We start from the raw sequence: 26318 nt of genomic DNA on the forward strand, positions 1-26318 counted from the left end.
TATTCTTTTTTTCCTCTGTGAATCTCTTTCCTCTTTCCCAAGTAGATCTACTAGGCACTGGAGCTTCTCCTGTTCTCCATCTGTCATTTTTCTAGTCTGCATAATAAGGCCCAGGAATTGGAAGAGGAACTGGAGGTTGGGAATGCTAGATCCTATGCCAGAATTTTCCTTAGAGAATTTGTCCTTGATAAAAATATTCTAACAGTCATGCTTAAAGGGATGGCATTCTACTAACTTCCCTATTTCTCACAATGAAAATATATCCAAACTTTCCACCTCCGTACTGAAGTAAGTTCAGTCCCTCAAACTATGCTGCTTCCTTTTTTCTCTCTTTAGTCCATCAAAGCAAGTCACTTCTGGCCATTACTGACAGCCTATTATTCTGTCTTCACTGACTACCCTATTGTTGGTATTCTAATAATAACAATGAATTGTTCTTCCTTCTGCATTCCTCAACCTCTAATTTTGGCTGCAGACTAAAGAAGAAAAGAGTTTCAAATGACTCTCTCCTATATAAAATCTCTCTCTAGGCCCTGGAGATCTTCCTTAGCGTTTTCTTCCTAGAGAGAATTGCTAATGTAGGGCTGCTTAACCTAGGTGCCTTTAGGGTCTGTGAACATCCAGACAGTTGTATGCAGAATTTTGTGTGGTACAGCCTTCTGAATTTTTCTGAGGAAGATCCATAGCTTTTCTTAAATCAACTTTATTGAGTTGTAATTTATATACAATGAAATCCACCCAATTTAAGTGTATAATTTTGACAAATGTATATTCCCTGGGTCCCTAACTTTTTGCATATTCTCAAGTAAACCTAAAAAGATAAAGAATTGAAAAAGAGATCGTTAAAGAACCACTTAGTCATCAGACTAGGAACATAATTCTTCAGTGGCCTTTTGTGTCTGAATAAAGTTTGGGATTTTTTTTTATATTTTGAATTTAAATATGCTCATTATATAAAAATTTTAAAATATTTTTAAAAAGTAGAAGGAAGAAAAATTGTCTTGTTGTCATCCAGAGATAGCCACTGTTTAATTTTTATTTATTTCTTCTGAGTACTTTTTTGTGCATGAGTGTATTGGGATAGGGGCTTCCACTTCAGTTCCTTCCAATTTGTTGTCTATATGTAGCTAGTTATCTTCTTAAAACCCATGTCACTCTTTCTTTCTTTTTTTTTTTTTTTTTGTGAGGAAGATCAGCCCTGAGCTAACATCCACGCCAATCCTCCTCTTTTTGCCGAGGAAGACTGGCCCTGAGCTAACATCTATTGCCAATCCTCCTTTTTTTCCCTTTTTCTCCCCAAAGCCCCAGTAGGTAGTTGTATGTTGTAGTTGCACATCCTTCTAGTTGCTGTATGTGGGACGCGGCCTCAGCATGGCCGGACAAGCAGTGCATCGGTGCGCACCCAGGATCCAAACCCGGGCCACCAGTAGCAGAGCATGCACACTTAACCGCTAAGCCACGGGGCCGGCCCCCCCATGTCACTCTTTTGATCCAATGATTTCCAACTGTTCTTGAATACAAGGTCTTGTATGATCTAGCTTCTGCCTGCCTCTCTACACCCCCAAACTTAACTCCAGTCACACTGGCCTCTTTTACCATATAAAGCTCTTCCTGCCTCATGGCCTTTGCACTTACTGCTTCCTCTGCTTGGAATGACCTTCCCCAACTCTTCTGTAGCTAACCTCTCCTCATTCTTTAGTGCTCAGTTCAAATGTTTCCACCTCAAAAAGGCCTTTGCTTACAAATAGATCTACTCTTGTTCTCTATCTCATCACTCTCTTTCCTTACTAGGGCTTCTTAGGATCAGAGGTTAGCTTGTTTGATTTTTTTATTGACTTATTGCCTGTTTCCCTCTAATAGAATGTGAATTTCATCAGTGATGATGTTTGTCTTGTTCACTGCAGCATCCCCAGTGCCTGGCACAGAATATGCCACATAGTAGATGCTCAGTTCAATATTCATTGAATAAATGTAAGTCAGCTCATGTCCCTTCTCTGCTCAAAACCCTCCAGTGGCTAACTCTCCAATGCCTTCCCATCTCACACAGAATAAAATCCAGAATTCTTACAATATTCTGTAAGTTGCTGTGCCGTCTGGCCCCATCCTCATCTATCTCCTATTTCTTTTGCTCTTGTTTACTTTGCTCCAGCCGACCTATCCTTCTTGTTCCTCAGAAACACCACACACACTCCCTTCTCTTTGCACTTGCTATTCTCTCTGCCTGGAATGCTTTTCTCCCAGTTATCTACATGGCTCAATTTCTCATTTCAACATTAGTGATGTCTTCCTTGACCATTCTAAAATAGCACTTCCTGTCCTTTTCTCCTGCATTTTTCTTCATCATAGCATGTATCACCATTTGATACATAATAAGTTTTACTTCTATGTTTGTTATTTTACATTCCTCCAACTAGAATATCACCTCCATGAGGAAGGAAGTTATCTTTTGTTCACTGCTTATATCCCCAGTGCCAGTCATAGTGCCTTACCCATAAGTATCATAGTCATAACCAGTTCCTGGCTCATAATCGACACTCAGTGTTTGTTGACTGAATGAATGAATGAAGGTTATATCAGCAAATGAAAGATGTTATACAGCTTTGTGTATGTATTGCTGTGTTTACTGTAAATAGGTTGTAGAAGCTGTTATTCGCGTATCTCAGTGTATTTTTATGAAGAGCCATAGAAGAAATTTCTTTCTGCCTCAGTCCTAGGAACAGTTGTCCTTCTTCTGCATGGCTATTTGCTTCTTATCTTATGGGCCATGTGAATCATATTATACGGGGCATTGTGTGTACCTCTGCATTAGCCCTGAGAAAGTTCAGAGCCCGGCTCCATGGCCTACTTCAAGCAAATGATGGTTATGCATTCTGCATGCTAACCAAATTCTTAACTTCATTTATCTTTTCTACCTTCATTTTCTAATTTGTCCCACTTTCTTCACTATTTATTTTAAATTATATTTCTTTTTCTGGTATGGTTTTTGCCAGCTACCTTACTTTTTTTTCCTTAATAAGGTAAGATATCAAAAAATAAAAATTTTAAATAGTATTAAATGGTATACCTCAGCTTTGCATCCAACTTTTTCACTTAGCAGACTAGCACATTTTCCTACCTTATAAATTCCTAGGATACTTGATCCCTAAAGGTTATATTCATAGAGTGGCTGTACCATAGTTCTCTTTACTATTGGGAAATTATTTCCTATATGTGGTCTTTAAAAAGCTAGAATGAACATCTTTATATACAAAGCTTTTTCTTTTATCAGCTTGCTTACTTAGGTTAGAATTTGCCCTATTTAATACCATCTGCTGGATATATTGTATCTACATGTGTTAAATGTTAATCTTAAAGAGATCCAAGGGCTGAATGTGACCCTTGCGCTTCTCGTGAGTAGGAGGTGGAAGTGGAATTACTTCTCAAGAACCTAAATCTCAGGCACTAAATGCACCTGTATTCTAATGGCATTTTCTTTTTCTTCCTAACTAGCTTCCACTGCAATTCCAGAGACTTGGACACCTAGTGGCTCTGATGGCGCTACTGTGTGGGGACCCCCTGAAGGAGGTGGCCAAGGAGGCTGCAGAGGGCATGCACTACCTGCTGCATATCACCCTGAGGCTGAAGTGTAAGGCACTGATGAATGCAGCAAGGCCCTGAATAAATCCTCTAGCACAATGCAAGCACCAGTCCTCGTTGTGCCCTCACTGCCCACGTTCTAAAAAGACTTTTGACAGGAGTTCATAAATAGAAGGGTACATAGTCCATAGGCAGAGATGAAGCTACACTGACTTAATAATTAGAATCGTAACAGTGGATCAGACCCATCAGTATCAGCCATCTGCATGGCCATAGGATTGGCGTAGCTAAACACGTGGACAAACTGGAGTGATTACTTTGGTGAGAAGTGGAAGAAGTTCTTGCCGTCATTTGGGCCTTGATTTATGTATTTATCCCATAAATGTTTACTGAGTACTTACTCAGGATCTAACAGTAATCAGCATATAGTCTAATGGAGGAGTCAGACAATCAAAGAATCAACAAATAACTCTGTTATAAACTAAGATAACTGCTATGAAGGGGAATTACAGAGGCCATGAGTAAGAATCAGATCTAGTTGTGGGGTTCAGAAAAGGCCTCTCTTAAGATAACCTGAAAAATAAAGAACATTAGTCAGGTGAAGAGGTAAGAAACACATATTAGGCAGAGGAAACAGCATGAGCAAGGACCTTCAGGAGGTGTGAGCTTGAGGAGTCTGAAAAATAGAATGGGGGCCCTTTGGTCGAGGAATGAATCATTGATCCCCCCAGTCAGAAGAGACTTCAGAAGATATCTAACTCAGCATGCCCCCAATGTTTGAGACTCAGTCTACTCTATCCCCACCAAGTAGTTGCCCTGCCTGGGCTTGCTCATCGCAAGGATGAGGAAGCTGTATGCTTTCCAAAGCAGCAGTCTCATCTCTAGGCAGCTGTGAGTATGAGCAATGTCCACCAAGACATATAGCCAAGGAAATACAACTGATTATTTATTCAACAAATGTTTATGAAGCACTCATTATTCTAGGGATGCACTGGTGAACAAGACATACAAAGTCCTTTCCCCAAAGAGCTTATTTTCTAGTTGGAGAGATAGTATCCTCAACCAAGGGCTCAAAGACTTCCCATAGATAAATTTCCAGCCGCCATGAGTCACAATAAAACGTGAGAAAACTAAGGCACTGTGAGGGAGTGTTGGCAGATTCGATCAGCAGCAAAACTAGACACACAAAGAGTTCTGATATCAGAATTATCAGACACGGTGCAGAATTGTGCAGTTTTTTTGGGGGACCGGTGCTTTGTAGGAAGATCCCTCAAAAGTCCTCACCAATGAGGGAACGGTTTAGCTTGCCTTGGTTGTACTCCCAAATCACTCAAAAGCTCTGCTCTTAGAAAAAGCTCTTTTCTTTTTCTTTCAGCCCTTTTTATATATTGCTCAACAAAAGAGGGGAAACAAATCAGCCTTCAGATTAACACACACTCCTTCCCCAGTCATTTTTATTCAAGTTTGAAAAAGACAAGAAGAGTGAGATCTTCAACCTGAAGATCAACCAGACTTGCAAAATCAAGAAGAAAGAAATAAGCTAGGGGCTGGCCCCGTGGCTTAGCGGTTAAGTGCGCACGCTGCACTGCTGGCGGCCTGGGTTCAGATCCCGGGCAAGCAGCGATGCACCGCTTGTCTGGCCATGCTGAGGCGGCGTCCCACGTACAGCACTAGAAGGATGTGCAACTGTGACATACAACTATCTACTGGGGCTTTGGGGAGAAAAAGGGAAAAAAAAAAAAAGGAGGAGGATTGGCAATAGATGTCAGCTCAGGGCCGGTCTTCCTCAGCAAAAAGAGGAAGATTGGCATGGATGTTAGCTCAGGGCTGATATTCCTCCTAAAAAAATAAAAAAGAAATAAGCTAGAAAGTATTAATATTTCACATTTTTTTCTTAGATATCACTCATGACAAGAAAAATCACCAAAGCTTGAAAAGAGCAATGAAAAAATGTCGAGAACTCCTAGAACTCTACAGTATTAAACAGTTCTACAGTTGTCCCTTCAAAATTGCTCAGGTAATGAGAATGGCTAACATTATAAAGACAGACAATATTAAATGTTGAAGAGGATGGGAAGCAACCGGAAATCTCATACATTTGTTCATGGGAATGTAAAATGGTAAAACCACTTTGGGAAAAGTTCTGGTAATTTCATGTAAAACTAAACATACAAAATTGCCCAGAGAATTTGCTTTCCAAACATTCCATAATTTGGAGATGAGGCACCATGGTCATGACTCATATACCTTGCCCTATTAGTTTAGTTGTTTAGATCAAACTATCAATGGGGCCAATGTCACTGTTTGGATATCTCTTCAGACAAACTCTGCTTCCATTGATGGCTCTCCAAACCCTAGCCAGCCTCTTGCAAATGTAAACACTTGTCACAAAAAGGAGCTGCAAAAAACTGTAGTTGGTCCAATAAGCCATACACTTTTTAATTAGTATATTTATTCATTATTCAACAAATATTTAAGCATCTGCTGGGCACCAGGCACTATGTTAGGAGATATGGAAAAAAAGAAAACCTACACATCTTACTCATGTAGAGTCAAAGGTATCAGGTAATTTAAAATTCTCTGTGCATCAGTTTCCTCATCCATATAATGGGGATCTGTAAAAATTGGGATAACTCAATTGTTGTAAGGGTTAAATGAGATATTGTATGGAAAATGCCTTGCTTAGTGCCTGTCACATAGTAAGTGCCCAGTAGATTATACCTATTATAATCTTGTGAAGGACTTGATACACTGCCAAGTGCAACGAGAAGCAGAATGACACATTCTTTTTTGTGTGTGTGAGGAAGATCGGCCCTGAGCTAACATCTGCCAATCCTCCTCTTTTTGCTGAGGAAGACTGGCCCTGGGCTAACATCCGTGCCCATCTTCCTCCACTTTATATGGGACGCCGCCACAGCATGGCTTGACAAGTAGTGCATCGGTGCACGCCTGGGATCCAAACCGGCGAACCCTGGGCTGCCGCAGCGGAGCACGCACACTTAACCGCTTGCGCCACCGGGCCGGCCCCAACACATTCTTTTAATATATTGTCTCCAGACAAGATATTTTAGCTATTCCTGGGACCCTGTCAGCTCTATAGCATTAGAACCTTTCCTTTAGTCCTAATCCTATGAAAGTGTGACTCTTTCTGAGGATCTCAGTAATAAAGCTTCTTTCTAAAAGTCAGAGCTATAAAAAGCCATGCACAGACTCTATCAGTGGACGATTGGGTTGCTCCAGTTTTTCACTCTTGTAAACAAGACTGAAGTGAACAGCCTTGTACATCTTTGTACACTTCTCTGATTGTTAACATAGAATCTATTTCAGGGCTTTTTCTATTATACCATATATCTTGGAAGTTCATTTTCCCTAAATCATTTCAGGTCTTTGAAGTTTTTCTCAATTCAGATGAGCTCTGCCAGTTTGTAATGACTACATTGGATGGCCTGAAAAATCCGTACACCCAGCAATCAGCAGGAGAATTGCTGATAACATTGGTGGAAAATGCAGAGTCCAGATTTGAGAAGGTAAAAAGCTCAGTGGCCATTTCCCAGGTTTGAAATAATGGCAAGACCTCTCCTCTCCTGCAGCTGCTGAGGTCTCCTCTGCTGCTCCTATTCAGCTGAGAACAACTACCAATGGGGACCAGCCAGGATCAAAGCCTTAGTCCATTAGTCAATGTCGAACATTCATCCAGTTAACAAGCGTATAATAACCACCGTGTATGCAACTAGGGAGGGAGATTTTTAAAAATCTAAGTTGTGCCCATATTTTCCAGAAGAGTATAGTTTTTCTGGGAAGATATAATTAACACATATAAGAACGGTAACTTCAATTTAGACTCTCATCTAGCTTAATTAAAGGCGTCAAATTTTAAAAAGTCAAGCTATCAGTGATCCTATAAGGAAGCTGACTTAGTAAGCTTAAAATCAAGAGAATTTGTTTAAGTTTATCTAAAATTGATACATCAAGAAAACACAATATGATTAGATCATCTAGAGATATGGAAGGACATACTGGAAGAGATAAAAGGGATGAAAGCAATAGTCTCTGGAGAGCAGACCTAGGGAATAGGCAGGAGAGAGCCTTGAAATACCGTTACCGGATACATACCCAGGTTCTTGACCTGCCACACAAGAGGGGCCAAATAAAACTAGAATGCCAGGCTTATGGCAAGGAAAGAGTTTTTATTTCGGGTGACATCAGCCAGGAGACAAGAGCTCTCACATTTGTCCCGTCTCTCGGAAAGATGGGAGGCAAGGGGTTTTAAAGGTTGTGAGGAATGTGGCTGCTGGTAGGGAGGGGGAGCCTGTGGTCTTGCTGATCAGCACTTTCCACCAGCCTGTGTTTGGCCTTGTGAGGCTGCTGACAGGGAGGAGGATGGCGAGATAAGGGAATCACAGGTGGGTGTCCTTCAACCGTCTCCCCCGTCTCTGTGGTGGATGGTGGATTCTGGCGCCAAGAAGCCGAGGAGTTGAGGTCTGAGAAGCTTTAGCTTCTTGATATCAGTTTCCCTGTAACAAACCTTAAGAACTGGTAATTAGCCAAAACATCAGCGTGAGCCCAGCTTGAGGCCATCTGGGCTTTTAACAATTTGTAAAACAACCAATATGTCGCTTAGAGAAACAGGGGAAGAGGATGAGTGCTTTTGGTTTTAACCCCATGTATGCTGGGTTTAGTATAGGGGAACTGATAGGGCCAGCATAAATACCACTGGACTTTTTAAATTGTGTGCATGTGGCACTTTGATAAAAATAAAAAGTAATTTTAAAATGATGAACACCCAGGAGCCGGCCCCGTGGCTTAGCGGTTAAGTGCACGCTCCGCTACTGGCGGCTGGGGTTTGGATCCCCGGCGCGCACCGACGCACCACTTCTCCGGCCATGCTGAGGCTGCGTCCCACATACAGCAGCTAGAAGGATGTGCAACTGCGACATACAACTGTCTACTGGGGCTTTGGGGAAAAAAAGGAGGAGGATTGGCAATAGATGTTGGCTCAGAGCAAGTCTTCCTCAGTAAAAAGAGGAGGATTAGCATGGATGTTAGCTCAGGGCTGATCTTCCTCAGAAAAAATAAAAAATAAATTAAAAAAAAGATGAACACCCATTTTTTTAACCTATTAAAATAGCAAAGATGCAAAAAGAGCAGTATGATGAGAGCATGATGAGATTGGCACTTGTACCGGTTGGGTGCTTTCAGCTGTGAGAAGCTTAAACAAAGGGTTTACTATTTCATATAGTAAGAAGCCTAGAAGTAGAGTAGATCTTCTGGATTGGTTCACGGACTAAACACTGTTGTCAAAGAGCCAGAGGCTTTTCCAGCGTTCCGCTTTGCCTGTTCATATAGGCATAAGATAGTCGGTGCAGTTTCAGACTTTATGAGCAGGTAAGACGAGACTACCCAGCAAAGAAGAGAGATGTTGCCTTCCTTTTGTCCCTTTAATCAGAGAGGAAGATCTTTCCCAAAAGCCTCCAGTAGATTTTCCCTCATGTGTCACTGGCCAGAATCGCATCACTTGCCCATCCTTAAACCAATTTCTGGAATTGGTGATAATGACAGCCATTTAATGTAAGGTTGTTGAGGACTGCCTCTCTGAGAAGCTGCCGTTTCCGCAGAGACCTGAAGCCGTGAATTTATGAGCAGGAAGAGCAGTCCAAGCAGAGAAATGGACCAAAGCCCCACGGCTCCTGTTTCCTTTACCTGAGCGTGATAGACACCACTGGGAGGAAGGCAGGTGACTCCTCTGCCATTCTCATAGTCAGAGTGGAAGAGACCCCAGCTTCCTTGTAACACTTTTATTAGTTTGTCCTATTATAAAATCAATACATAATCATTAAAGAAAAATTAGAAAAAATATATAAGCAAAAAAATAAATATCCCATCACTCAAAAACACATTAACATCTTTGTATATACATTCTTCCAAATCTTTTTATATGCATATGCATACATACAGATATGTTTTAAGTCATTTTGATAATAAACCTTTTTTTTTTTTTTTTTTGGTGAGGAAGATTAGCCCTGAGCTAACATCTGTTGCCAATCCTCCTCTTTTTGCTGAGGAAGACTGGCCCTGGGCTAACATCCATGCCCATCTTCCTCTACTTTATATGCGGGACACCTGCCACAGCATGGCTCGATAAGTCGTGTGTGGGTCTGCACCCAGGATGCGAACCTGTGAACCCCGGGCCACTGAAGCGGAGCCTGTGAACTTAACCACTATGCCACTGGGTAGTAGTTTTAAATAATAAACTTTTTAAAAATTATAAACATTCTGGGCCCCATGGCTTAGCGGTTAAGTGCGCGCACTCCGCTACTGGCAGCCGGGGTTCGGATCCCGGGCACGCCCCGATGCACCACTTTTCCAGCCATGCTGAGGCCGCATCCCACATACAGCAACTAGAAGGATGTGCAACTATGACATACAACTATCTACTGGGGCTTCAGGGAGAAAAGAAAGGAGGAGGATTGACAATAGATACTAGCTCAGAGCCGGTCTTCCTCAGCAAAAAAAGAGGAGGATTAGCATGGATATTAGCTCAGGGCTGATCTTCCTCACAAAAAAATTAAAAAAAAAAAATTATAAACATTCTGTTTTAAAAGTCACCCCCATGAGCCAGTCCTGAGGCCCAGCAGTTAAAGTTCAGCGCACTCTGCTTTGGCAGCCTGGGTTCAGTTCCTGGGCGCAGAACCACACCACTCATCTGTCAGTAGCCATGCTGTGGCGGTAGCTCACACAGAAGAACCAGAGGAACTTACAATTATACACAACTATGTACTGCGGCTTTGGGGCAGGGCGGGGGGTGGTGGGGAGAAGAAAAAACGGAGGAAGATTGGCAACAGATGTTAGCTTAGGGCGAGTCTTCCCCTAAAAAAAAGTCACCCACAGGACCTCTCAGAAATAGCCACAGTATCCTCAATAACTATCAGTGTCGCACAGGATTAAGGTCTTAGTGATGTCCTTTCCCTCTTCAGGTGCCAGAAATTATGGGTGTTATCTGTGCCAGGCTATCCATTATCAGCCAGCCTAGAGTCCGCCAACAAATCATAAATACCGTGAGTTTGTTTATCTCCAGGCCCAAGTACACAGATACAGTGATCAACCACCTTCTGTGTCATCCAGTGCCGTATGACAGGTAACAGAATCTGGTACAGCCTCTGGATTAAATTGGGGTGTGTGGCACAGTTCTGAGTGTTGTGGAACATGGCTGCCCTCAGAAAACTAATGATATTCTTGTAGAGGAGATAAGATATAGACAGATGCCTCCAATATAAATCAGAATATAATGCACAAACATAAGGAAACAATTCAACAAATCCAGAATGAAGAACATTTTACAAAATAGTTGGACTGAACTCTTCAAAAAGGTTAATGTCATTAAAGAAAAAATAGTGCTGGGGGCACTGTTCTAGATAAAAAGACACTAAAGAGGCATAGCCAAATGCAAAATGTGGCTCTGATTGGATCCTGGATGAAAAACAAAAGCTATAAAAGAAAATTTTAAGAAAATTTAAGTATAGACTCTATACTAGATTATTAAATTAATGTAGTTTTCTTAGGTGTGAAATGATAATACGGTTATACAGAGGAATGTCCTTATTTTTAGGAGATAAATACTAAAGTTATTTAGGGATGAATGTCACGATGTCTGCAATGCACTTGAGAAAGATTTAGCCAAAAAATAAGTAAATATGTACATAAAAAATAAAGTTTAGGGGCCTGCCCGGTGGCGTAGTGGTTAAGTTCGCACACTCTGCTTCATTCAGCAGCCCTGGGTTCTCAGGTTTGGATCCTGAGCGTGGACCTACACACTGCTCATCAAGCCATGCTGTGGCAGTGTCCCACATACAAAACATAGAGGAAGATTGGCACAGATGTTAGCTCAGGAACAGTCTTCCTCACCAAAAAATAAACAAATAAAAAATAAAGTATAAATATATACATAAATGAGAATAGAACCATCGAGAGGAACAAATAAGAAGCTTTTTTTAGCTAGTGGTTTTCAGAATTGGAGGCACCTTGGAAGTTCCAGGAGATGCCTTATGGGGAAGACAGTGAGTCATGAGGAGAGAGTTCCAGGCCCTCACCCCACTTTAACCAGAGCAGTGCCTCTTTTTACCTGCTTTATATGTTGTGATTCTGGGTAATTACTGTATTTGAAGAAAAGATTTCTTAGCTTTAAACTGTTTGAAAACCACTTTCAAAGAATGGTTCTCACTAATGACTTAGTGTAATGCTGATGTTTTTTATAAGCTGAACTTAGTCTACCACTAAATCAAATAAAGGAGGACTTCTACCCACCCAGAGAAAAATATGAGTTAATTTCAATTTTTTAAAAAATATTCTTGCTTTTGTATATTTCTCTAATACATTGTTTTTAAATCTTTACTACTTGCTTCAACTTATCTACACTAAATTCTTATACAACATACATGATTTAGTACAAAATATTAAATATATCTAGTTATTTTAAGAGTAATTTCAGCATTATTTTATTGTTTGTATTTGTTCTAGCTCTTGGAAGACTTTGAGAACTACTGCTTTAGATCAGATGGGAACTGTGGAATCTATTAGAAATGGAAATGACTTAGTCAGGAAACTTCATTCTGGTTATATTTTTGGTCATTTGCCTGAAATCCGTTAGTTGGTTTACATACAGACTGGGGTGATTGTTCTTAGGAATCTGTTCGAGGCATCTACTATGTGCAAGATGCTGTTAGGCACTGGGGAAATGACGGACAGGACGTGGACCCTGCACTCAAGCAGCACACAGTCTGGTAGCAGACATAGACGATACCAGAGGATTCCAAAGCAAAATAGGAGAGTTCTGTGGAAGCCCATAGGAGGAGGCTTAACTTAATTAGATGAAAGATTGGGGAGGAATTTCCGAAAGAAGGGCTGCCCCAAGCTGAGTTTTTAGTGTCAATTAGCCAAGTAGATGGTGGGATGGTGGGGTGGAAAAGGCATTCTAGAGAGAAGGAACAGCAAAAATAAATGCAAGGAAAGTATGAAACAGCTTGATGAATGTTCATTCCCAAAGGGATGATGAGCAAACAAAAACCATGTCACATCTACAGAATCAGTATCACTGGAAATGAAACCTGTTCCATATTTTAACAAACTCTCCAGATGATTTTTTCACACTAAAATTTGTGAACCATTGGCTAAATAGGCCAATGTGTGTATTTTCCTAATTCAGATGAATTCCCAGCGCACTTACAAATGTATGGCAGACCAAAGCCATTTTTGAAACACTTCTTACACAATAAATAACTTCTCAAAGTACTTCATTTACTCCCTCAGAAATTCAGAGAAAAAAACCAACGTTAGATAAATATAGGGATTTCTTAGTTTCATCCCAGGAATGAATGTTCCTGTTCTACAGTCTATTTCCCCAGCGATGAGTCTTTTCAGCATCCCGCGTTGCCTTTCTGGCCTTCTCTTTAGGAATCCTTTAGGATCTTTTTGCTTGTTTTATTTACAGATTAGAGTCATCAGAAGAGGGAATGTAATGTTGGAATAGTTTTAAGCCTCTCAGTTTTTAGAGTGATTCTGATGCAGATAGTTGGCAGACCACAGTTTAAAAACACTGACTCTAGCACACGAGTATACCTAGGTAGATTTAAAAATAAGAGAATGGATTAAATGCATGAGCAACTCACAGTCTTCCTCCTGTAATGCTCCTCGACAATACTTGTATAACTCTCAGGCCCTACCTTTTGAGTCAGTGGTAGAAGAGAAGTTATTACATACTGTCTTTCTTTAAGAAGAGATCTCTTCTGAGGAGGATCAAAGCTTTGTTTCAGGGCTTGACCTTAGCCAAAATTTGAGGACCATAGATTGGATTGAATAAATATGTCTTTGAATGCCTTCTGTGAGCCTGGCATTGTGCTAGGTCCTGAGAGTTCATAAAAGAAAAGCCAGACATAATCCCTGCCTTCAGAGGGAACAGATAGACACACATACAGAGAACTGACAATAGTACATATAAGATTGAGACAACCTCTATAAAGAAGACATTTTTAAAGTGTTATGGGAACTCTCACAAGTGACATGGTGAAGGAGCAGCAAAGGCTTCACAGAAGAGATGACATTGGAGCTGGATTTTGAAGGATTTTGATGGGTAGAGAGGAGTTTTGGAAAGGGCCTTCCAATTTAAGGAAATGACATAAGCAAAGGTATAGGGTTTTCAAAGTCCATTGTTTGGTAAAAGTGAATAGTCTGGGGTAGCTAGAGCACAGAGTATGTGGTAGGGAAGTTGTGAGGCTGAAAAGGTTGGGTTAGGACCAGTTTGTGAATGGTCTTGTAGTCCATGCTGAGGCAATGGGAACTTGAGTCTATAAAACTTTGGGAATTACTGTTATGAAATCAGATGTAAGTCTTTTGATACTCTGAAGAACTGAGCAGATAGGAAAACCTCTTATAGACTGGATTCTAAACAGACTCTAGGAAGGTTGTGGTCATGGTAGGCCTGTGATAAGCCATTCTCTTGAACCCTCTTCCTCTGGGATTTCTAGGCATCTGGCTGAGTTGTGGAGAACTCTGGAGGTGGAGCTGCCCAGCACAACCTGGATTCTGTGGAGGCTCCTGAGGAAGCTGCAGAAGTGCCATAATGTGCCCACCCAGGAGAAGATGGCCTATGTGGCTGTTGCTGTAAGCCACTGAGCCCCTCCAACTTCAGCCCGCCATCCTCCCCTCCTAGGATGACTGACCCAACGCCCCCTCTGGAGAGTGGTCCTTTAGGTTCCTCTCGAAGTTTGCTTCTGTCATCCATTTATAAATCAATAGCGTGTCTACCAAGGAATTGACGTGGGGGAGCTGGAGAGAGGGAAGGAATCAGTGTGGTTTCGTATGTTTTAACATTCCTTCCCTCATCCTTTAAAAATGTGTATCATCATAGTTAAGAGTAATACAACCTCATGAAACAAAATGTCAAATAATATAGAAAAGTGTAAAATAGAAAGCAAAGGTCCTCCTTGAGCAGAGGTCAGCAAACTTTTTCTGTAAATGATGAGATGGTAAGTATTTTAGGTTTTGCAGGCCACATGTAGTTTTCATCAAATATTCTTTGGATTTTTTCTTATGCAATCCTTTAAAAATCTAAAAGCCATTCTTAGTTCATGGCTGTACTATCTCTCTGAAAATGAACTTTCTAGAAGTGCTTATACATATATAAAGTTTTTATATATGTATTTGGTATATTTTTTCCCCACTTTTTTCCTTTTAAATAGACTTTATTTTTTAGAGCAGTTTTAGGTTCACAGCAAAATTGAGCAGAAAGTAGGGCCGGCCCCGTGGCTTAGCGGTTGGGTGCGCGCGCTCCGCTGCTGGCGGCCCGGGTTCGGATCCCGGGCGAGCACCGACGCACCGCTTCTCTGGCCATGCTGAGGCCGCGTCCCACATACAGCAACCGGAATGGATGTGCAACTACGACATACAACTGTCTACCGGGGCTTTGGGGGAAAAATAAATAAATAAAATCTTTAAAAAAAAAAAAAAATTGAGCAGAAAGTACAGAGAGTTCCTATATACTCCCTGCCCACTATGTGCACGCACAGCATGCCCCCCACTATCAACATATACTTTTTTCCTTTATTTTCTTCCTTACCAGTTTATGGTTCAGCTTCCCCTAGCCTAAGTTATTATCATACTTTTTTTTTTAGCTTCCAAAATCATTTTGGCATTTCTAATCTGCTATTGTCTCCTCTTCTATTCTCTCTGTTCTTGTGGGTTTATGCCTTTTTAAAAATCCCTATAATGTCATTTTAGTTCAGTTTTAGGAATTAGGGCAGATAAAGGTATCTATTTAGTCATGTTAGTCTATAAATTGTATATATATATTAATAGGATCATACTATATATATTGTTTGATGACCTGCTTTTTTTCTTTTGACAATATATGAACTACTTTCCATATCAATATACAGGGTTCTCTGTTATCTTTTTCATGGCTGTATAGTAATTTATTTATTTTTAATTACCTTTTTAAAAATGGGTAATACTTACATGGTACAGAACCATTTATTTTGCTATCAAGTTTCCTATTAGTGAACATTTTGACAATTTTCAAATTTGTTTTGCCATTAAAACAGTGCTGTAGCAAACTTAATCATGCATACCTAAATTTTGTTATACATACCCAGTTATTCTCTTAGGATAAAGTCTGTTGAAGGAGAATTTCTAGGTCAAGAGGTAGACTTATTTAAACTTTTTATAATGTTCCCAGATGGTCCTCTAGAATGTTGCCCTTCTACCAGTTGTGTGTGAGATGCCCGTTTACCCACACCTTCACCCCACTGAGCATTACCAGTGTTCTCATTCTTGCCTAGCTGATAGGTGAAAAAGCAACATGTTTTAATTATAATTTCGTTATTGGTGAGGTTGAACATTTGTATATTTTTTGTTTCTTTGTTTTTTTTAATTATTTTATTGAGGTCATATTGGCTTATAACGTTGTGTAAATTTCAGGTATACATTATTATATTTCAGTTTCTGTATAGACTGCATTGTGTTCACCACCAATAGTCTGGTTTTTATCTGTCACCATACATATGTCTCCCTTTACCCCTTTTGCCCTCCCTGTATATGTTTTTTTGTTTGTTTGTTTGTTTTGTGAGGACGATCAGCCCTGAGCTAACATCCGTGCTAATCCTCCTCTTTTTGCTGAGGAAGACCGGCTCTGAGCTAACATCTATTGCCAATCCTCCTCCTTTTTTTCCCCAGAGCCCCCGTAGATAGTTGTATGTCATAGTTGCACATCCTTCTAGTTGCTGTATGTGGGACGCCGCCCCAGCATGGCCGGACAAGTGGTGCGTCGGTGTGCGCCCGGGATTCGAACCCGGGCCACCAGCAGCAGAGCGCACGCACTTAACCGCTAAGCCACGGGGCCGGCCCCCCTGTATATGTTTTTTAATTGGCCGTTTATATTTCTTCTTTTGTGACTTGTCTGTTCATGTCTTATACACCAGTGTTTCTTAATTTTAATGTGCACACAAACCACAATCATCTGTGGATCTAATTGAAATACAGATTCTGATGCAGAAGGTCTGGGGTAGGGGCTTACGATTCTCCATTTCTAACCAGCTTCCAGGTGATACCAACGCTGCTGGTGTGTGGCCCACACATTGAGTAGCAAGCCTTTACGTTTTTTCTTTACTGATAAGTAAAAGCATTTTATGTATCAAGAATATCACATGGATGTGAATACTTTTCCCGGTTATTTGTCATCTAAATTTGTTTATGATAAATTTTATCCTGGCTTTATATTTGTATGTGGTCAAATATGTTGATAGTTTCCTTTATAGTTTCCTTCTGGATTTCAGGACTCCCCTCACTCTTTGGTAGCTTTTAATGACCACTTCACTCCTATTCCTTTTCCCCTCACTCTCATGTCCCGGCACTGACTACCACTTCTGTTCTGCCTATGGGATAGTAGAACCAGAAAGCATGTTCTGGCACAAGCAGAAGTAAAGCAAAAGTAAGGATGAGGGCTAGCAGGTGTTCAGTTCTGCTGTGTGTCTTTTCTACCACAGGCAACAGATGCCCTTTATGAGGTGTTTATGGGAAACAGACTCCGAGCAGCTGCATTCCGACTCTTTCCTCAGCTTCTCATGACACTGCTCATCCAGATTCACCACAGCATCGGCCTCTCCATGTCTGATGTCGCCATCCCAAGTGGCCTATACACAGAACAGGAAACGTCTTCAGAGGTCACCCCTTTGTGGTATTGCCCCTTGTGATTTCATTGACCTTTTCTAAGCACTGGGCACTGTGGTGGACACAAGAATAGCCAAGATGTGGTCCCAACTGTGGGAGAGTTTACAGTCTGCTACTCTCATGAGACATCAAAATGAAATGCCCATGAATCATTCTGGGCTTTCATTGGTTGTCTTTGTTTTTATTGGTGCGAAGGTAAATATGGCTGTCTGGGTGCAGATGCCCTGCAAAATAATGTGTGATTTCATGCCAGCCCCTTCTTGATAAATCAAGTAGAGACAGAGACAAGCAAAGCAGCCTTAAACCCACCTCCAAAATTGTTCTGATCCACAGTTGAACAATTCCTCATTTCTGCTTTATTGCATGCAGAGGTATTTTTAGTTCCCTATTGGGGTCTCAGTAGAAATTTCTTTTTTTTTTTTTTTAAAGATTTTATTTATTTATTTTTCCCCCCAAAGCCCCAGTAGACAGTTGTATGTCATAGCTGCACATCCTTCTAGTTGCTGTATGTGGGACGCGGCCTCAGCATGGCCAGAGAAGCGGTGGGTCGGTGCACGCCCAGGATCCGAACCCGGGCCGCCAGCAGCGGAGCGCACACACTTAACCGCTAAGCCACGGGGACGGCCCACAGTAGAAATTTCTTAGTGTCGCTGTGGCACATGGATTTCTTTCAGAGGAAGTTCTGTAATGTGGAATATTTAAGAACACCTAAGAGTCAGGAGAAGTGAGTTCTGTTCTCATTCAGTTGATTAGCTGTGTACCCCGGGCAAATCTTTCTGTTGCTCTATGCCTTAGTTTTCTTATCTGTAAATGAGATTGGGCCAGGTGCTCTCCAAGGACCCTTCCAGCTTTAAGATTCTCTAATGTTATGTCCAGGATACTATTCAGTAACTAGTTTTAAAAAACAATGGGGGTAAACTTTATGAGGTGTAAATTGTATCTAAATAAACCTTAAAAAAAAGCAGTGGGTATCTGTTTAGCATCTCATATCATTTGTTTTATCATAGATTTCTTTCCAATCTCCCAGGGAAACAAAATCTAGTTATTAGAGCATTAAGAGTCTTTTGGGAAATCTATAAAGAAGAGAATTACAGTCCAGCAGCTATCAATGCATGGCCTTCCTCAATGAGAGCAGGGCAATTGTGTGCTGTATGTTGGAGAGTCCTGTTCTATTCACTTGTACTGTTTTTGTTTGATTTAGCTTCGCCATACAGGCTACAAAGACTCTCCTTCTCAGAACATTGTGCTGGCAGGAATTCAACATCATGGAAAAAAATAAAGGATGGACCCTCCTGGAAGGAAAAGATTGCCATCTTCAGGGAGTATCTCTCCTTGCCAAGTAAGGCTTCCTTGCCATGCATATCTGCTCTAAATCAGCATTGTTTCAAGGTATATTTTTCCCTTTTAGTTGTCACTGCAACCAAAGTTGGATGACCTTCTCATCACAGGGTGGGCAAAGACTCATATGCCAGGCAGATTTTTCAGAGGTCCTGGCCCTGCCATACTCTCCTGTGCACCTGAAGCTGGGCAAAAACTTCAGAGGGCCCCCAGCCCTGGGAACAATTCCCTCTGGATAGGAGCATTTCTAAGAGTTCTTCTGTCGGTGTTCTGTGTTGCAGCGCATTGCTGGAAAGAAGTCACCTCCTTGCACATAAAGTCATGTACTTGTTAGTCCCTTTTCTTAACCGAGGGAACGATAAGCATCAACTCACGTCTGCAGGCTTTTTTGTGGAGGTAAGACTCATTCTGTAGAAGCTGGATTATTCAGGAAGCCTATAAAGCAGTACCACCTGCCTTCCTAGACCCTTTCAGACTTAGTGGCAGGCTGGGATCCATTTCAGATGCGGGATGGACACGGTTTCAGATTCAAGCCTATTGAAATTCTTCTTTCCACGCATTCATTAGTCAGTGTTCCTTATGTACCTACAGTGTAAGTGTCATCCTGTAATGTATATGCTGTATAGTAGAGGTTTCAAAGGAAATATGTATTTTGGAGTTGGTGGGAAGGTGGCTCCTCTCATGAAGAAGGGCCTAAAGGTAACTTCTTTGGCTGACTTTTGGGTTCTTTCAGCTTCTCCAGAGTCCAGTGGCTAGGAGACTGCCCAGCATATACTCTGTTGCCCGCTTGAGAGACTGGCTACATCATGAAAATAATCTCTTTAAAATTCTTGGCCTGAAGGGACTGAACTATCTTCTCGGACACCAGGAGATGGTAGGAGGGGCCCCCAGACCACTGATTCTTAAGTCATAAATAAAACATACCCCAGAAGGATACCTAAGAAACTGGTAACAGCTGAGGAGGAAAATTGGGTAGCCTGGGAACAGGAGTGGGTAGGAGTACATCCCTTTGTACCTTTTGAATTTTATTCCTAGGAAATTTGCAAGTACTGACTATTAAACATTTAATGAAATTAAAAGAAATAAAAAGTCCAAGTCAATTATATTCATAATATTTGAATCTTGCAGTTTGTGTGGGAGATACCCTCATTATCATCACAGCCTGGGCAACATTCGAGTGTCCTTTCATGCCTTGTACCATCTTGCTGTATGGCTAAATTGCATAGGCCTTTGTATCTGCTTCCAAGATGCTTATCATGTAAGACAAAGATCACTGACATTCAAATTGGAAGCTCGTTTTCCACAGGCCTACCTAGAAACTAAGCCTAGGTCAGAAGAGAAGATTAACCCCTGAGGCTTCCATTTTATCACTTGAGTTCTATTTCTTTTATGTAAAAAATATATATACATATCTGTGAAACAAAAATGACAAATGTTAACATGTTAATCCTGGTTGATTGGATACAGGAATATTTGTTGCCTTATTCTATTTACTTTTTACGTGGATGTTTTAAACTTTAAAACCCTGAGACTGCTTCCTTTTGGGGGTTTCAGAAGAGCAGAATCCCAGTTCAGAATGAGAAGGACCCTAAGGGGCCCTCAGTCAATTTCTGCTTGAATTCCTGCAAGGAATCTTTTAGCCTTTGGAGACCTTCCATGTTGGAGAGCTCACTGTGACCTGAGCTAGCCATTCCACTTTCTCTCATTGTTAGGAGAGCAGTTCCTTACATTAAGTCCAAGTCCATGTTACTGGACCATCCCCACCTAGTCCCACTTCTGCCCTGTGAGGCAACTCACAACAGTTTGCTCCCTTCTCTACATATCAGCCCTGCTGATACTGAGAAAGGGCAATCATGCCCTCTTTACTTCTTCTCTGTTCTTGACTAGCCAGCACCGCCAAAAATTCCACACGCACCAGGTACCCAGTAAAGGTAGGGAGCCTCACTTTGGTACCAGATGAAGTGCTATCAGGGGAGGTGGTAATGCGCTCCCTTTGGGCACACAGAGGGAAGACATCAAGAGCCTGTTGCCGAGCATCTTAGACCTCTTACGTGAAACCGATGAGAAGATTGTTTTGTTGGCCGTTCAGATACTCCTGCAACTTGTCGGGACAATGGAATTCACCACCCTGACTGCCATGATGAGGACCCTGTTCTCCTTATTTGGTGATGTAAGACAATGAGAGAGGAGAGACTTTCCTAGGGGGAGGGTAATTGGCATAATAGCAAATAGAAGTTGGGCTTGTCATAAATACACTATTTTATATAGTACTTTTTATGTTCAAATCTCCTCTCTTAAGATCCTTCCAGATAACCTGTGATGTTGGTAGGGCTGGTCTTGATGTTTTTCAGATAAAACTGAGACATAGAGACTTGGCAGGGTACTCTCCTGCTTCGTGGGATGGGAAAGGAGTTTGTATAAGAAAAAACTTTGTCTTTCCTTTCAAGGAACAATGAGGACTGAGTCAAGATGGCGGACTATACGTATGCCCCCATCTCAAATCCCAAAGATTGTTTAAAGAGAAAAACATGGAGCACAGAGAACTACATCCATGGAAGAGTCAAATATGCCAATGCTGGGATTTTCAATTTCAGCAAAACAGCTTATGTGAATGGTTAATACCAGTATCAGGCACAAGCCACTATAGGTGGGACTGTGCCCATTTCTTACCTGTAGAGTGAGAGAACAACAAGTAGTGCAAAGCAGCAGGTCTTGCTGTTTCCACATACATTTGGTTTCTTGCCCTCAGCTACCTACAGCTAAATAGCCTCATGTTAGGACTAGCGTTTCAACTGACCTAGAGCTCTTATAAGCTAAGCACAAAAACTTTCAGTGAGTTGCTTCCCTTTGGATACTCCCTTCATAGGTGAGACCTGATGTTCATCGTTTCTCCATGACCCTCTTTGGAGCCTCCATAAAGTCTGTGAAATACACAGATAAGAAGGGTGTAGAGAACCAAGTCCTGGACAGCTTGGTCCCACTACTTCTGTATTCTCAGGATGAAAACGATGCAGTAGCTGAGGTAATGCCTACTGTCAACGTCTTTCGGCTTGAATAACTTCAAATCCAGAGCCAAATCTCCAAATAAGTGTTCATATCTTTGAGGGCAGGGACTTCGTGGTACCATCTTTATTTCCCATTTCCTCTGGCACAGGCTACCTTTCAATTATTTTTCCCAAGTGAATTGTGGAAAAAATCTTACGCCTCATTTTCGTATAGCAAATTATGGCCCTTCGTGGGTAAGAATGATGTGTTATACCTTTTTGTAGCCGCAGCCCAATATTCAGCCCAACAGAGAGTCCTAAATACAGCGCCCATTCAACAAACTCTTTTGTTGATGACAATGATGATATTCTATTATCTTTCTTCTTTCACTCAAGAACTGCCTCATGGTCTTCAGGCAAATAGACTTATGTTGAGGCTAAGTCAGAAATAGTAGCTTCTCTGACTATCTGGAGAAGCCTTTACCTCTCCTTAATCTTCCAGGGGTTTCTGCCATAAGAGTTGTGGGTGGGATGTCATCATCTTTAGTACTGTCCCTCAGACTGTCCTTTAGACTGTCCCTCACACCTCAGAAGCCTGTCCATTTCAAGGTGCTAACTATGACCACCAGTTACAGCAAACCAGAGAGGTAGGTTTAGGCCGCAAGGATTCTGGAAAAATGCTGGAGCTGTCACCTATCTATGCTCCCTCTTACAGAAATGAAAGCAGGTTCAGAAACAGGATTTAAGATTATGGTGGGCCTTGGCACCTTGTTATGGGGGAAGTTTTATGGCCTTGTAGCCATAAATATGAAATATTTCCGATCCCAATAAAGTATAGAGCAGAGCTTCCCAACAAAGTGATGGGAAAGTATGCCCTGTAGGGGTCACAGATATGTGGAGGTATTGATACCCACCCACCTCCTGCTCCCGCCAGCCTTTGGCAATCATGCAAGGCATAGAGCAGCTCAGGCTCTGGGCTTATTTTCCTTCAAACCTTGAACAACCTCTAGCTACCTCTTCAAGGCTCCTCAGAGGGTAGCCTAAGCAGAGAGGAGGGATCTAACATTAAACAGGTTAGGAATCACTGACAGAGAACACCCATATATCTACCACCCACTCTAAGAACTAAAACAGGAGTAAATCATGCACCTGTTCCCAATTGAATTCCCCCAAGAACTACCATCCTGAATTTTGTGTTTATCATGTCTGTGGTAATATTTTTCATGTTTTAAAACTTTATATGTTGTATCATTTATAAATCTTTCAGCAATTTGCTTTTTTGTTGTTGTTGTTTAACATTATATTTGTAAGATTTATCCATGATGTATAGCTCTAGTTCATTTGTTTTCACTGCTATAGAGAATTCCATCATGTGAATATCCTACAATTTATTCCATTTTCCTATTCCTGGACATTTGGATTATTTTCAATTTTTCATTATTACAATGCTGCAATGAGTATTGTACATATTTTTTGTGTGTGTACATGTGTGAGAGTTTCTTGAGGGCATAAACCCAGAAGTGGAATATCTGGGTATCTTTAACTTTACTAGATACTTACAAATTGTTAAACAAAGTAGCTTAACTAATTTGTGTTCCCATAAATTCTCAAAGGAATTTTAATGGCCCAAATATCTAGTGGATCTGGGACAAAACACTTGCTTGAAGACTCATCAGAAGTGTTGTATGGTGTATGGAAGGCATTCTGAGAACAGTGAAATGAATACTGAAGAGGCCCACTTGCTAAATTTTGCTCAAGTATCTGGATCAGGAAAGGATCAATACTCTCCAGAGTTCCCTCCAAGCCAGAGATTCTACAAGGACTGTGAGAAGAGGAGCTACACTTCCCTGTGTGGAGTGACAGAAAATTGACATAGGAGCAGCAAGTGGGCATAGGAGCCCTGTCTCTCGGGCATGGGGTAGTGGGAACTCCTGCCCACATGTCTGGGCTGGGTACTACACCTGGTAGCTCTCACTTTTGCCCTAGACTGGTGGTTCTCCATCCTCCCCAGAACCCCACAGGTTTTATGAGTTCCCTTTAGAGATGGTTTGGGGAAGTTGAAGGAGGGCAGGATTCTGGTTCCTTTCCACTCCTCCCCTCACTTCACCCAGGGTAATTCTGAGTTCATCAGCTTTTCGTATTGGACTTTAGTATCACTTTCATTTGAAGTAAGGTTATTTCAGCTAAAAAATGTTATAAAATGCTGATTTCTGATAATCCTTTTCACAGGAAAGCAGGCGAGTCCTAACTATATGTGCCCAGTTCCTGAAGTGGAAGCTGCCCCAAGAAGTGTACTGCAAAGATCCCTGGTACATCAGCCCTAGTGAAGTTGGAACAGTCTGCAAATTCTTTGTATGTGAGCAATAATGGCTTTTTTAACTCCTTAATATGCTGACATATTTATTTTGTTCAGACATAGTTTTTAATGGAGGAACATGACATGAAACATTTCCCATCCCTTTTTACAACAGCAGTTAATATCTATGAACTGTCTTGTACTGTGAATCTATTTTTCTAGTTTCTTCTCAACTGGGTCACAAATTCACTTCATGTTACCACCGTTCCTCAAAAAAAAGACTGGTGAACTCTTGGGAGCCCCACTAACCCGGGTCAGAGGGTACAGGGTCAGGCTGATAGTACATGCTCAAAAAACGACTTGTGGAGTGAGTTGAAATGGAGTTATGTATTGCCTTTACAATGATCTCTAATCCTTTCCTTGGATTTAGTGGATTGTTTTACCCTCCATCAGAGCATGTTCAGGGAGCCCCACACAACGGCTGCCATGCTGTTATAGGCCATGCAGCATGACGGCAGCATACCACTGGCTCTGCCTGGACCCAGATGGCATCCTTTCTCTTCAAAAACTTGACAAAGGCTACTGTGGCTGATATTAGGGCAGGCTTGAGCCAGGGAAGCCTCAGGATGCCCATCCATGGTTTTCTAGACAACTAAGTCTAGAACCACTGGGATCCTACTATGAACACCCTAGGTCTGACTATTCCCAGGGATCTTCCACATGTGTAGTCTCTTTGGGACTCATTATGGGCTCCTCCAATCAGATTTACAGGGCTAAGAAGCCCCACAGTGCCCTTGCATCAGGCTTTCCACTGGGGATTATCTCTCTGACCTATAGCCAAACCTATATCTGATGCACTGATGACAGTATTTACAGCAGGAAATTCAGTGCTCTCAACAGATAAGACTACAGATTGTCCATGTTAAATCATAAGTTCTGTGAGAACAAATTCCTACTCTCCTCCTATCTCTAAGGTGCCTATCATTGTAGGAAATCCATTGAGAGGTGAATTCATTCATCCAATAAGCATAACACATCCAGTGTGCAATAGGCCATGGAGAAACCAGAAACGTGCCAAAGATTAAAACTTCCTAAGGGGAGTTTTGTGCAAGCTAGTAAGGGAGATAAAAGATAAAACCTCTGAGGAACATTAAATAGAAACTCAAGGTGGAAAATTATATGTGCCAAGAGAGGAGCACCTGTAAAACACTCAGAACAGGGTTAGATCAGGAAGGCAAGAGCTGTCAGGGAAGAGCTCACAGGGAGGCAGAGCTCAAGATGGGTACAGAGAACAGAGAAGACTTAGATACAGAGAAGTGAAGACGGATTGAGAGGTGTTACTGGCACAATATGCAGCATGAGTTGGTGTGAACAAGGTGTATTCAGAGGATTTAACTTTGTCTAGGGGCTTGTTATTGTGAATATATAATATTAATTGAGCAACTGTAGTTATTTCAAGCACTGTATATGTATATCTGACATAGTCACTGACTCTGGAACTATAGTGAGGCTGATAAAAATAGTGCTGCTACTTCACTCCTTTATACTCTTACTTTTTTCCCCACTTAGGGAAAAAAATGCAAGGGGAAAGTTAACATCCTAGCCCAAACATTGATGTTCTCCAAGAATGCAAAACTTCCTATCAGAAGAACAGCAGTCTTGTTTGTAGGTACAAAGAAAATCCTTTCATTTCTACGTTCACTTTTATCCTGTACTTTCCTAAATTGTGTTGTTGAGTATCACTGTTCTTTATGAAGATGACGTTGAAAATACTTCTTTGGAGAAAGGGGCTGTGTTATCTATAGGTAACTATCGGGCACTTGGAAGTCCAATTTTTAGAATCTGTCTAATTATCAAAAGGCCAGTTCTGCCAACTGCTTACAGCCGAAGCCGGATCACAGACTTACTGACTTTCTCCTGCATTTAGGGCTCTTATCAAAGTACATGGATCACAGTGAGCTCAGGACGAAGGGTACTGGCTGGATAGAAGATGGTAAGTGATAACACACTTGGGTTGGGGTGCCCCATGTTTTGGAAGGTATCTGAGGCAGTGACTGTGGGCAGGTTTTGGGGCAGAGCTGAGACTCTGGGAACCAGAAAACCTGACCTTTGTGATAATAAAGCTCTTAGAGACTTTAGCTGAATGACGGTCTTATCCCAGTCCAATTCCCTCTTTAGGAAAGGACATGATCCTGTTTGTCTGGAAATCAGCTTTTTATTTATTTATTTATTTTTTTGTGAGGAAGATCAGCCCTGAGCTAACATCCATGCTAATCCTCCTCTTTTTGCTGAGGAAGACCAGCTCTGAGATAACATCTATTGCCAATCCTCCTCCTTTTTTTTCCCCAAAGCCCCAGTAGATAGTTGTATGTCATAGTTGCACATCCTTCCAGTTGCTGTACATGGGA

General features: G+C 41.4%; 1 protein-coding gene across 9 annotated transcripts in view; it reads left to right on the forward strand.

Annotated features, from left to right (window-relative positions):
- MROH8 (maestro heat like repeat family member 8) overlaps positions 1 to 26318 on the forward strand; it is a 54203-nt gene that overhangs the window by 22037 nt on the left and 5848 nt on the right. For 5 of the 9 annotated variants that reach the window (XM_058562733.1, XM_058562730.1, XM_058562731.1 and 2 more), the window contains 14 exons: positions 3490 to 3625; positions 5475 to 5593; positions 6960 to 7103; positions 10551 to 10711; positions 14094 to 14229; positions 17109 to 17299; positions 18494 to 18631; positions 18912 to 19026; positions 19364 to 19504; positions 20636 to 20800; positions 21497 to 21652; positions 23844 to 23966; positions 25480 to 25579; positions 25838 to 25903. In XM_058562733.1, the coding sequence (XP_058418716.1) occupies positions 3490 to 3625; positions 5475 to 5593; positions 6960 to 7103; positions 10551 to 10711; positions 14094 to 14229; positions 17109 to 17299; positions 18494 to 18631; positions 18912 to 19026; positions 19364 to 19504; positions 20636 to 20800; positions 21497 to 21652; positions 23844 to 23966; positions 25480 to 25579; positions 25838 to 25903 (1891 nt within the window). The other 4 variants (XM_058562737.1, XM_058562734.1, XM_058562738.1 and 1 more) reach the window with 4 other exon arrangements.

This window comes from Diceros bicornis, chromosome 19, assembly GCF_020826845.1.
Source record: "Diceros bicornis minor isolate mBicDic1 chromosome 19, mDicBic1.mat.cur, whole genome shotgun sequence".
Taxonomy (NCBI): domain Eukaryota; kingdom Metazoa; phylum Chordata; class Mammalia; order Perissodactyla; family Rhinocerotidae; genus Diceros; species Diceros bicornis.